Here is a 13,334-nt window from a genome sequence, read left to right as displayed (position 1 = left end):
ACCTCTGGACATGCATGGGTACTAACTAGGAGAGGGCATAGGAAAACTTCTGGGATAATAGAAATGTTCTGTATCTAGATCAGTGCAGTGGTTACATAGGTGTAAAATTCAGCAAGCTGTACACAGAGATTTGTGCACTACATGTAAATTATATTGCAATTAAAAAAAATCGTTGGGCCAGGAAGCTTTTTGAATTTTTCAAACTCTCAAGGAACGATAATCCCCAGGCTCTACATAAAGCATTCCAGAACCTAAAATTAAATAGAAAGCTACATAATTTACTGAAACAGAGGGGGGAAAAAGACATGAAAATAGAATTATAGAACAATTCCACCTATAGAAATGGATATGAAAAGCCTAAAACACTAATAATTCCAAATTTTCATATTTGAGAAAAAGCTAATATGTTTAATTAAAAAAATTAGTATTAATGAACCACAGCCAAAAGGCAATTGAAAAATATCAATACCAATTCCTGATCAAAGCTCAGAATAAAATAAGAGATTACTTCCTTAATATAATGTGCTAGGATCTGCCAAAATTGGATTGTGTCCCCTCTCCAGATGTGAGCATACTTTCATTCTCTAGATCACAGTGAAATGGAAATCATAGGACTCCATCAAGAGACTTAATCCTATCAAAAGATTTTGTTCTCCTTTAATTCCCCATTAACTGTAATGCCAGGTCTCAACCACACTGCTCCCAGCAAGGCTTCTTCAACTGTTCAAATACTTTCAGGGCCTCGGAACTCAACAGTGGGTTGCTTGCCCTACGTTTACCATCAAGTTCTGCTGGCAACACTGGGTGACTGTTGGCATTGGCAGACTGTTCTCATATCTTCAACAGCTTTACTCGGAATGGACCATGAGGACATCAAACACACTCTCATCTTGCCCTGTTCCAGACACTGATGGGACAATATAGGAAGCAAGTACTGTGTTATTTTTAAACCAAAGGGACTCTGAACAGATTTACAATCTCTGCATATTCTCCTACTTCATTGCAAATATGAAGCCTGTTTTTTTTTTTTGTAGGACACTTAAAGACACCAGTGCCCTTGCTTAAGAAAAAATAGTTGGTCAGTTTTGACTAATTTAAGAAGAAACACAACCATTAAGTAGGGTGTCTCAGGACACACATAGGGCATTTTTCTGAGAATTTCCAAAAATACATAATAAAAAGGTCTAACTTATCGAGAGTCAACATCACACATAATGGTAGAAATTTTAAATCCTCAAGACTCTGGAGGCAATCAGAATGAAGCATGGTGGTTAATCTAAAGCAGCAATGTCCACTGGCAATAAAATATATGCCACAAATGTGAGCATTTTAAATTTTATATTTTCAATATAATTTTAAATTTTCAATAAACACATTTTTCAATAAACACATTTAAAGTGGCAATTTTAATTAAAAACAGAACTACCCTACGACCCAGCAATTGCACTATTAGGTATCTATCCAAGAGATACAGGTATGCTACTTCAAAGGGGCACATGCACCCCAATTTATAGCAGTGCTATCAACAATAGCCAAAGTATGGAAGGAGCCCAAATGCCCATCGACGGATGAACGGATAAAGAAGATAATGGAGTATTACTCGGCAATCAAAAAGAATGAAATCAAGGGGAGCCTGGGTGGCTCAGTCAGTTGAGCCTCCAACTTCAGCTCAGGTCATGATCTCATGGTTTGTGGGTTCGAGCCCCATATGGGGCTCTGTGCTGACAGCTCGGAGCTTGGGGCCTGCTTCAGATTCTGTGTCTCCCTCTTTCTCTCTGCCCCTCCCCTGGTCATGCTCTGTTTCTCTCTCTCTTTCTCTCTCTCTCTCTCTCTCTCTCTCTCAAAAATAAATAAACATTAAAAAAAAAAAGAATGAAATCTTGCCATTTGCAACTATGTGGACGGAACTAGAAGGTATTATGCTAAGCGAAATTAGAGAAAGATAAATATCATATGACTTCACTCATTTGAGGACTTTAAGACACAGAACAGATCAACATAAGGGAAGGGAAGCAAAAATAATATAAAAATGGGGAGGGGAACAAAACATAAGAGACTCTTAAATAAAGAGAACAAACAGAGGGTTGCTGGAGGGGTTGTGGGAGGTGGGATGGGCTAAATGGGTAAGGGGCACTAAGGAATCTACTCCTGAAATCATTGTTGCACTATATGCTAACTAACTTGGATGTAAATTAAAAATAAATTTAAAAAAATAAAAATAAAATGGCAATTTAAAATTTTCAATAAACACATTTTATTTTTATTTATTTTTAATTTTTTTAACATTTATTTATTTTTGAGAGAGAGAGAGAGAATGGCAGCAGGGGAGGGGCAGAGAGGGGGACACAGAACCTGAAGCAGGCTCCAGGCTCTGAGCTGTCAGTGCAGAGCCTGATGTGGGGTTTGAACCCACAAACCGTGAGATCATGACCTAAGCCAAAGTTGGACACTCAACTGACTGAGCCACCCTGGCGCCCCTCAATAAACACAATTTAAAAGGCAAAAAGCAGGGCGCCTGGGTGGCTCAGTTGGTTAAGCGTCTGACTTCAGCTCAAGTCATGATCTCATGATTCATGGGTTCGGGCCCTGACTCGGACTCTGTGCTGACAATTCAGAGCCTGGAGCCTGCTTCAAATTCTGTGTCTCCCTCTCTCTCTGCCCCACCCCTGCTCATGCTCTGCCTCTCTCGGTCTCTCAAAGCTAAATAAAACATTTAAAAAGTTATATGTAAAAAAATAAAAGAAAATAAAAAGGCAAAAAGAAACAGGTGAAGTTAATCTTTGTTACATATTTTATTAACGTCAAGATATCCAAGATACCATCATTTCAACACATAATCAATACCTGTATGCTAAAAACTCACACATCTATTTTCTTCGAAATCCAGTGTGGATTTTGTACATACAGCACATCTCAATTGGAACTAGCCACACTTAACTGCTCAATAGCAACATGTGGCTAGTGGTTACCAGATTGAACAATACAGATCTAAAGTATAGCTTCTCTATGGCATACTCTGCAGCCAATTACAACAAAATGTAAAAAACAAAACAAAACAAAAAAAGTGAGTAGGAGTGCTGGGAAATGGAAAATGGTGCCTTGGCATGCCAGAAGTTTTGAGAACTGGATCATATGAACCAGTGGGAATCAGACTGAGGAAAAGTTCATCAGAGTAACTGACTCTCATGTAACACAAGCTATGGAGAGACCCGCCTAGAAAATAAATGGTCCATTTCTCCCAGAAGCACTAGAAAACTCTCAAATCCGTAGAAGAAAAAATTAGATCACAGGGACATTGGGAGGGTGGAAGGGAGTGTAAACAACAAATTCTGAGGAATACAGATGGGTCCCGGATATTAAGATATGAAGCACTTAGGGGTGCCTGGGTGGCTCAGTCTGTTAAGCATCTGACTTCAGCTCAGGTCATGATCTCACAGTTCTCGAGTTCAAGCCCCATGTTGGGCTCTGTGCTGACAGCTCAGAGCCTGGAGCCTGCTTCGGATTCTGTGTCTCCCTCTCTCTCTGCCCTTCCCCCACTCATTCTCTCTCTCTCTCTCTCTCTCTCTCTCTCAAAATAAATAAACATTTAAAAAATTTTAAAAAAAGACATGAAGCACTTGATCACAACCCAAACCTAGACATCATCCCAGGCATGCTGGCCTATTAAGTAACTGGGAGACTTTGCTGAGGCAGTCTCCTAATGAAGCCAATGGGGTCAGACACAGGGGGAGATAAAACTCTAGCAAAGGTCTGGTCACCACAGCAAGCACAGCAGTGAAGTCCCCTAATCTGAGCCTCCCCACAATGCTTTCTCCTTCACCTTCATGGGGTCTGTGCCCCTTGTGAGTCCACCATTGAGGCCGAAGAAGATTGTAGCCAGGGAGCAGTTGGGACGTAAGCAGATCAAAGGGCCACCAGAACCCTGAGCACTCGGCTGTTCTCCTGAGCTTCCCCTCCACAAGCTTTACTTGGAAGAAGGCGTGTACAAAACCAAGTGGCGGCTCTATCCCCACCTACCTGTCAGCAGCCGCATCCTTCTCGCTGGTCTGCACCCAGCACTCCTACTCCAAAGGAAAACCCATTTGTTTGTCCGCCTACCCGGCTTACACACCCTCTCAGCCACCCACCTCAGTGGGTGTAGGGAAAGAGATGATGAGCCCAGACTGATCCGAGCCCGTGTTCCATACCCGTCTCAGCCTGGGGGCTGTTTAGAACCAGGGGTCTGCCCAAACTGCAGAATGACACGAAGGTCTGAGTTGCTTCAGATTAGAAGTCAATAGATGTTCTCTCATCATCTGCAGGCGCTAGACCCCAACACTGTAGTTCCTAACACTGAACTACTGGAAAAATGGCTACCCCAACCCACGTGAAAACTTGTCTCTTTTCCCTTTTAAGACTTGATTGGCTCAGGAGACATTAGTCAGGGAAGCAAGAGTTAGAAGAGAGTAAGAACGAAATGGACATTCTGGGGACAGCAGCTAACGTGGCTGAGGCTGGGAGGACCCCAGTGTGTGTTTACAGTATTTAAGTGGTGGGCCCTGGAGCCAGGCAGCATGGGGTCACCTTACTACCCCCATACCTACTTTGTGACCTTGGCCAAGAAGCTTAATCTCCCTTAGTCTGAATTCCCTAATCAGCTTAATAGAAACACAGCAGTACCTAATTTATCATGCCAAGGTAAGTTGAGACGAAGTGTGATATTAGTAAGACCACTGTCATTATCAAGTTCTGTGATGAGGATGCAGTGTTTTCCCAAGTACCCCTGCCCTCATCTCCCTTTCACCCATGAGCCCAGCATGTTGATACAGGTAGAGAAAAGGTAAAGGAGCACTGTGGGATAGAAGAAGCTACTGGCCCAGAAGGAACAAATATTTGGAACCCAATAGCGAGGATTTCCTCTCAAGTTATGAGTTGAATCTATCCCTAGCTAAAGATATTAATATTAGGATAACTCTGTGGAGGGTGAGGAAAGCCAGCTTCATGGAGAGGCGTTCCCCAAATGGTCTCTTATACCCTGTTTACCTCAGTCCCAAGCAAGATATTCAGGAACCAACAGAAGTCAGACTCCATCATTACAGGCTAGTAACCTCGGCAAACTGCTGAACTTTTACAACCTTACACTCCATCATCAGTGAATCTTACACACCTTACAGAACTGTGGGTTTGGAATGACTGGCACTTGCAAAGGATAAAGGACTCCACAAACATACGATTTATTTTTTCCCATTAACAACAGCTCTGGTGATTCCCAGTTGCATTTGGAGACGGGAATCACTGTTGAGAGAGGAAAACAATGAAGCTGACAACTTCTAAATCATCCTGCAAGAACTGCACTACAGAATTAGGGAATCTTAACATCTGTTGCACGGGATTTTAAAGTAACTACCTCTTCTGAACTCCCTCCCAGCTTACCCAGCTTCTCTGAGTGTGGCTCCAGAACCTGCTTCCTGTTTGTTACTTCTCCATCATGCATGTTAGGCTGGAGTCTCTGCCATTGTCTCCTGACTCTCTTCTATAATGGCCTGACTCCTGGGATCCCTGGGTCCCAAAGAAACTTATTAGTATCAAACTCAGTGCTTGCCCCCACCCTTGCGTCTGCATTTTTCTAAACCCTGAGACAGAACTCTGGGTTCACTCTAAGTCTGATCTTCTCAGGAAAGTTTTCCCCAACCATTAAAGCCCACACTAATATCTCCCTTCTCTATCTTTTGCAAGATCTGGCCTTCTACAATAGTTATCAGAGTCAAATACTGTGGCATCTGGCCACCGCTATTAGATGTTGTCCAATGACCGCTTCCATATATACCAACCTTCTCTTCTCAGGTGGGCTTTAAACTCCACGATAGCAAGCATTGTGTTGACCCACCCAGGAAATACTTAATCTATTACATCATTAATGCATTCCTTCTAAAAATATTTACTGGGTAACTACCATGTGCAATGCTCTGAGCCACGTATTTCTCTTTGCCTGCCCTCAAAGTGCTTATAGTCTAGCCGGCAGACATGCAACTAAACAAGCTCCTACCAAGCATTACAAATGTCCTCACAGGGGAAATAAAAGATGTGATAAGAGTGCATATCAAGGACACCTTTATCTGTTAGGTCAGAGGAGACATGTTTTATTTTGTTTTGTTTTGTATTTGAAGGAAATTCAAGCGAATCTGAGGAGTTTTCCAGAAAAAGAAAATAAAAGTATCTAGAGAGGAAATGGTATATGGAAAAACTCAGGTGAGAGAACCTGGAGTTTTTTAAAAATAAAGGAAGTTCAGTGTGGCTGAGGTATAGTGCATGCTCTGGGAGGAGGGTAGAAGATGGGGTCATTGGGAAGGAGGAAGGCGAGTGGTACAGTCTGGTGATTCCTCAGAAAAGTTAAGCGTCCAGTTGCCATATGATCCAGCAATTCCACCCCTTGTGTTTACCAAAAACAAACAAATAAACAGAAGTTATAAAAAAAATACTTGTACATGAATGTTCATAGCAGCACTATTCACAGTAGACCCAGTGTGGAAACTGCCATCATCTGATGACTGGATAAAGAGAATGTGATATATCCATACAATGGAATAGTATTCAGCAATAAAGTACTGATACATACACAATATGGATAAACCTTGAAAACATTATGCCAATTAAAAGAAGCCAATCACAAAAGCCACATATTATATGATTCTATTTATATGAAATATCAAGAATAGGCAAATCTATAGAGACATAAATGGATTGGGGAAAATGGGTAGCGATTGTTAATGGGATTTGGGGGGGCGGGTGATGAAAATGTTCTAAAATTAATTATGATGATGGTTGCACAATTCTGTGAATACATAAAAAAAAGTTCATTGTATATTTTAAATGGGTGAATGGTATAGTATGTGAATTGTATGTTAACAAATCTCTAATAAAAACCAAGTCTTTTTCATTGGGAAATTTGTATGTAGATTGTATTAAATATATGTATATTAATGTTAAATTTCTTAAGTGTGATAATGTAACTATGTAGGAAAATGTTCTTGTTTCTAGGTGATCCTGAATGCGGAATATAGTGGCTATGTGTTTTGATGTCTGAAAATTATCTCAAATGTGTCAGCCATTTTATTTATTTTTTAAGTTTTAATTTTAATTCCAGTTAGTTAACATACAGTGTTATAGTAGCTTCAGGTGCACAACATAGTGATTCAACACAGACCAGTCATTTTAAAAAGAAGAAGGAAGGAAAGGAAAAGGGAAGAGAGACAGGGCCTAAAGGTGTGGTGACGAGAGAATTACAAAGTAGGGGGCTAAGACTCCCCAGGAACCAAAGCACCGGTCCCCTGGCTCGGGCGTATTTTTGCAATTTGTCTGATAACAGTGAGCACATACAACATGGTATTTGGCATCTGGACAGATCACGCACCTGCAGTGTATTCCATACTGGGTCAGGAGTATGTCTGGCACCAGACAAAACATTCTTATCCCTGGCTTGGTGCCCATGTGATGTCCTCCTGGAGGGGATGAGCAGTCCCCGCGGCTTTCCACCTGGGAATGAAACTGCTTTCAGTTCCTTGCTGCTCTGTCCTTTTCCTTCAGGACATTCTTACGGTGCCCCCGGCTTCTTGTTTTCCAACAGAAAAGAAAAAAGAGAGGGGGGGGGAGGGAGTGAGGAAGAGAGAGTTTGATATTGGATGTAAATATGAACAAATGAAATATGAACAGATTTGAGCAATGGATGGAGTATAAGAAAAACAAACTAATTGGAAATTAAGCCTGGAACTTTTGTTTTGAATGTCACAGGTGTAATGACATAGGATTTCATCTTTAAAATCTCTATCCCTGCATCTTGTTATAAAAATAGAAATTTAAAAAAATAAAATAGAAATTCAGTCATTTATAAATTTATCAGTTATGTTTATTCTTTTTATTATGAATCAGCAGTTATTTAGTAAAATTATAACACAACATGTGTTTTTACCATGCTTTAGGACACAAGATGAGGTTGAGACTTGGAACAAGTATATATGGTAGACTAACTATATATGTGTGTTTTTCAATGTTTATTCATTTATTTTTGAGAGAGAGAAAGCACACACAGCAGGGGAGGGGCAGAGAGAGAGAGGATGAAAGAGAATTCCAAGCAGTCTCCAGGCCATCAGCGCAGAGCCCGACCAAGGGCTCATGAACTGTGAGATCATGACCTGAGCTGAAACCAAGAGTCAGCCACTCAACCAACCAAGCCACCCAGGCTCCCCTGTGTGTTTGTTTGTTTGCTTTTCAAAGAAAAATCAAGATCTGAAACAAACTTGACAAATATTTGAAAATGCATAATGTTGGCACAGAGTTGGTCACTGTATTATCCTTTATAATTTTCAATATAATTGAATATTTTCATACTCATACTGTTTGTTCTTTATGAATTTTCTGTTAATATTTTTTATTTATTAAGTTTTTCTTTTAATTCCAGTAAACATACAGTGTTATATTAGTTTCAGGTATATAATATAATGATTCAACAATTCCATACATCACCCAGTGCACATCATGACAAGTACACTCATTAATCCCCATCACCTATTTCCCCCATCCCTCTGTTCACCATCAGTTTATTCTCTATAGTTAAGAGACTGAATAATATTCCATTGTGTTTATACACCACATCTTCTTTATCCATTCATCTATCAATGGACACTTGGGTTGCCTCCCTATCTTGGCTGTTGTAAATAATGCTGCTTTAAACAAAGGTATGTGTGTATCCCTTTGAATTAGTGTTTTGTATTTTGGGGGTAAATACCCAGTACTGCAATTACTGGATCATAGAATACTTCTATTTTTATCTTTTTGAGGAACACTGATCTTATTTTCCAGAGTGGCTGTACTAGTTTGCATTCCCACTAACAGTGCACAAATGTGGGGGCACTGGGTGGCTCAGTCGGTTAAGTGTCCGACTTTCGGCTCAGGTCATGATCTCACAGTTTGTGGGTTTGAGCCCCATGTCAGGCTCTGTGATGACAGCTCGGAGCCTGGAGCCTGCTTCGGATTCTGTGTCTCCCTCTCTCTCTTCCCTCCCCAGGCCATGCTCTCTCTGTCTGTCAAAAATAAATACACATTAAAAAATTAAAAAAAAAAAAAAACAGTGCACAAATGTGCCTCTTTCTCCACACCCTCACCAACTCTTGTTGTTTCTTGTGTTTCTGATTTTAGCCATTCTTACAGGTGTGAGGTGATATCTCATTGTAGTTTCAATTTGCATTTCCCTTATGATGAGTGATGTTGACCATCTTTGCATGTGTCTGTTAGCCACCTGTACGTCTTCTTTGGAGAAATGTCTGTTCACATCTTCTGCCCATTTTTTAACTGGATTATTTGCATTTTTGTTTTATGGGGATTTTTTGGATCATCTGTTTCTTGGGTGTTGAGTTGTGTCAACTCTTTATATATTTTGGATACTAACCCTCTGTCAGGTATGTCACTTGCAAATATCTTCCCCCGTTTAGTTTTGTTGATTGTTTCCTTCACTGTGCAGAAGCTTTTATTTTAAAGTAGTCCCAATAGTTTATTTTTTATTATCCTAGCCTCAGGAGGCATATTGCAGAAAAACATTGCTATGGCAGATGTCAGAGAAATTACTGCCCATGCTCTCTTCTAGGATTTTTATGGATTCAGGTCTCACATTTAGGTCTTTAATTGATGTTGAATTTATTTTGGGGCATGATGTATGAAAGTGGTCCAGTTTCATTCTTTTGCATGTTGCCATCCAGTTTTCCCAATACCATTTGTGGGAAAAGACTGTATGTATTTTTCCCACTGTATATTATTTCCTCTTTTATTGAAGATTAATTGACTATATAATTGTGGGTTTATTTATAGGTTTTCTGTTCTATTCCATTGACTTGACTATGTATTTTTGTGCTAATACTATACTGTTTTGATCACTACAGCTTTGTAATATAACTCGAAATCTAGAATTGTGATGCCTCCAGTTTTATTTTCCTTTTTCAAGATTGCTTTGGTTATTTGAGGTATTCAGTTTATTTTATTCTTATATTACTTGTAGGTGTTCTTTGTATATTCTGAATTTTAATATTGTGTCTGTTAGACATGTAACTGTCACGTCTCTTTCAAGTTTGTTTACGTTATCTTTTCTCCTAGATAAGTTTCTTATTTTTATGTGGTCAAATATGTCAAACACACATCAATATAAACTTGTCAGTTTCCACTAAAGTAATTCCTTTGAGAATTTGATTTAGATTGTATTGAATGTATATGAGGAGAACTGATGTTGTTAAAATATTGACATTTCAAAACTCATCAAAATGCACAATTTTAAATGGATTGATTTTAGTGTATAAAATTTACTCCTCAAAAGCTGTTTAAAATGAGGCATCCTGGGTCACTGTAAATGTCCACTTATTGTGGTATTCTTTTATATCTTTCAGTAAAGTTTTAAAGTTTTCTTCTTATGTTCTTGCACATAATTCCCATTGCTATTGAGAACAGGATCTATTTTTCATTGTCTTTTTTAATGGAATTTTTGTTACAGATGGAAGTGCATTAATTTAATCTTTTTCTCGCCACTATATATTTGTTGTATGATGGCAATGAGATTTCAGAATTTATCCAGTATAGCAACTAGCGTTACCTTAGCTAGCTACCTCATGAATATAATAAAATATTTCAAGAAATGAAATATTAAATGATAATGTATAATGCAAGATTATATAAACTATAATCGACTTTTATGAACATATATACATATACCTAGGTGGCTGTTAAGGTAACTGGGTAGAAGGTGACATCAGAAATCAAGACGTAGAATAAAGGACAAAGAGCAGACCTGAGGGAACATAAAGAGTTTAATAATGTGCATGTTGAGCTTGAAGTGTTCATAAACCCTCAAGTAGAGACATCCAATGGATAGATGAGAATAATGGTCTGGAACTCTTGAGAAGAGTCTTGGCTTCAGATAGAGACGTGGAAGTCACCAGAACATACCTGAGGATCAAAGTGGTGGGTTTGGATGCCATAACTTAAGGGGACAGCTGAGGATACATATGGACCAAGGTTGGAAAACTAGTCCATACCATAAATGAAGCTAAGAGAGGTTTGTTTTGTCTTGTTTTTAATGGCTGCTCCCCTTCTTTCTAAAGTGAAAGAATATGAGAAGAAATTATAGAATTACTTAGTCTGGGATCTTCCATAGATTCAACAGTTGACACACTGTGTGACTTGGCAAGTAATTGAATGCCATATTTTTCAGTCTGTGAAACAGTAATAATATCTACCCCAATCCTTGGAATTGTCATGAGGGTGATGGTAGTGTAAACATACAGATATAAAGTTCTTTTATAAGGTCCAAAATATCAAACAGAAAAGAGGTATCCTTAAACTCTGAATTTGTCTACCAGCTTCCAGCTTCTTTCGCCATTCCTAGGGCAATCAGTTTTAGGTCCCCTGGGTATTAGTTATTCCCAAGTAAAGACAAAATACACTCCTGTAGCAAAGGGCTAGAAAACTCGATTTCAGGTCAGGCCAGGTCAGAAAACAGAGTAGACATGAAAATAAGTAAGAGGGGGAAAAGGTTGAGAGATAAAATGATGTGAATCTTGTGCAGAGAGAGGTAAGTAGGAGATGTTTAGAGGGAAGCTGGGAGGTGGATATGGTGGAGCTTATTTAGTCTTGACCTAAGAATATAGAGAATTATTTTTAAATTATACCATAATCAAAGCAGAGTTCAGGCTTAAAAAAAACATAGTCTCCTATGATAAATTAGTTAAAGACTATAAGGCATGAAGATCATTTAAAACAGGAGTTTTTAAACTACACTTTTTCAGGATCACCGGGGAAACACAAAGAGAAGGCTTAGCCAGCAGGTCACCAAGACCTCTCTTTCCTCCTTCAACTATACACCTCCACTTCATCTCTTTTACATATTGAATAATTATTTAGTATGTGATTTTAGCAGAAAGTTTCCATGGTAAGGGAAAAAAATCTGGGATAATATTCCAATATTATTATACCTACTAGATAGAAATATGTAAAAATACCAAATGTTACCATCATACAGAGAAGGGAATTTTCTTTCCACAAAAGACTCTTCCCAGGGCTCCCTTCATGTCTCTGTTCCTCAGGCTGTAGATGAAGGGATTCAGCATGGGGGTGACCACAGTGTACATCACGGCCATGACAGTCTCCTTAACAGCAGAATTATTAGCTGATGGGCACAAGCAGAGACTGATAACTGTCCCATAGAAGAGAGACACCATGGAGAGGTGGGAGCCACAGGTGGAGAAGGCCTTGCGGATGCCCCTGGCAGAAGGGACCCTGAGGATGGAGGACACAATCCGTGCATAAGACATGACAATGAGTAGGAATGGGATGACGAGAATGAGCCCTCCCATGATAAATATCACCAACTCATTGACTCGAGTGTCAGAGCAGGCCAGCTTCAGCACAGTAGACACGTCACAGAAAAAGTGGGGGATTATGTTGTCGGCACAGAAGGACAGCTTGGCCATGAGCAGGGTGTGCAACATGGCATGGGCAGCAGTCAGCACCCAGCACGGCACCACCAAGGAGAGACAGAGCTTGGGGCTCATGATGGTGGTGTAGTGCAGGGGGAAACAGATGGCCATATAGCGGTCATAGGCCATGGCCACCAGGAGGAAGCTCTCCAGGTCTCCAAAAAATAGGAAGACGTACATCTGGGTCAGGCAGCCGGCATAGGGGATGGATGGGACCTGGCTCTGCATGTTCTGCAGCAGATTGGGCATTGTGACAGAGGAGAAGCAGAGGTCAGAGAAGGACAAGTTACTGAGAAACAAATACATGGGCGTGTGGAGGCGGGAGTCCAGGCGAATGAGGACGATGATGAGCAGGTTCCCCAGGATGGTGGTAACATACATGAGCAGGAACAGGGCATAGAACTGGTCTCGCAGCTCTGACTTGATGGGCAGGCCCAGGAGGAGGAATTCTAAGACAATAGTTTGATTCTTTCCTGTCATGTTCTGTCTTCAGCATTTTAGGAAGAAATTATAGTGTCCATTAAAACCTGAATTTAAGGGGCGCCTGGGTGGCTCGGTCGGTTAAGTGTCTGACTTCGGCTCAGGTCATGATCTCGCGGTCCGTGAGTTCGAGCCCCGCATCGGGCTCTGTGCTGACAGCTCGGAGCCTGGAGCCTGCTTCCAATTCTGTGTCTCCCTCTCTCTCTCTGACTCTCCCCCGTTCATGCTCTGTCTCTCTCTGTCTCAAAAATAAATAAACGTTTAAAAAAAAAATTTAAAAATGAACATATTTCTATGATACATGGCCTGCTGGGTGCTCTGCAAAGATACTTTACATCACTCTCATCACAATAATTACCATTC

The 13,334-nt window shown here is 40.2% G+C and overlaps 2 protein-coding genes across 2 annotated transcripts in view; both read right to left on the bottom strand.

The window, feature by feature from the left end:
- Positions 1-524: 524 nt before the first annotated feature.
- SPATA22 (spermatogenesis associated 22) overlaps positions 525-13,334 on the bottom strand; it is a 60,909-nt gene continuing 48,099 nt past the window's right edge. Inside the window, exon 9 of the mRNA XM_045487720.1 lies at positions 525-907. Within this exon, the coding sequence (XP_045343676.1) occupies positions 782-907 (126 nt within the window). The 3' untranslated portion in view covers positions 525-781. The remainder of the gene's footprint in view (positions 908-13,334) is intronic.
- On the bottom strand, positions 11,934-13,012 carry LOC123603174 (olfactory receptor-like protein DTMT). Its single transcript, XM_045487723.1, has one exon. It carries the CDS (start codon positions 12,969-12,971, stop codon positions 12,027-12,029), a length of 945 nt encoding a protein of 314 aa, XP_045343679.1. The 5' UTR covers positions 12,972-13,012; the 3' UTR covers positions 11,934-12,026.

This window comes from Leopardus geoffroyi, chromosome E1 (assembly GCF_018350155.1).
Source record: "Leopardus geoffroyi isolate Oge1 chromosome E1, O.geoffroyi_Oge1_pat1.0, whole genome shotgun sequence".
NCBI lineage: Eukaryota > Metazoa > Chordata > Mammalia > Carnivora > Felidae > Leopardus > Leopardus geoffroyi.
This window is presented reverse-complemented; position numbering and strand designations above follow the sequence as displayed.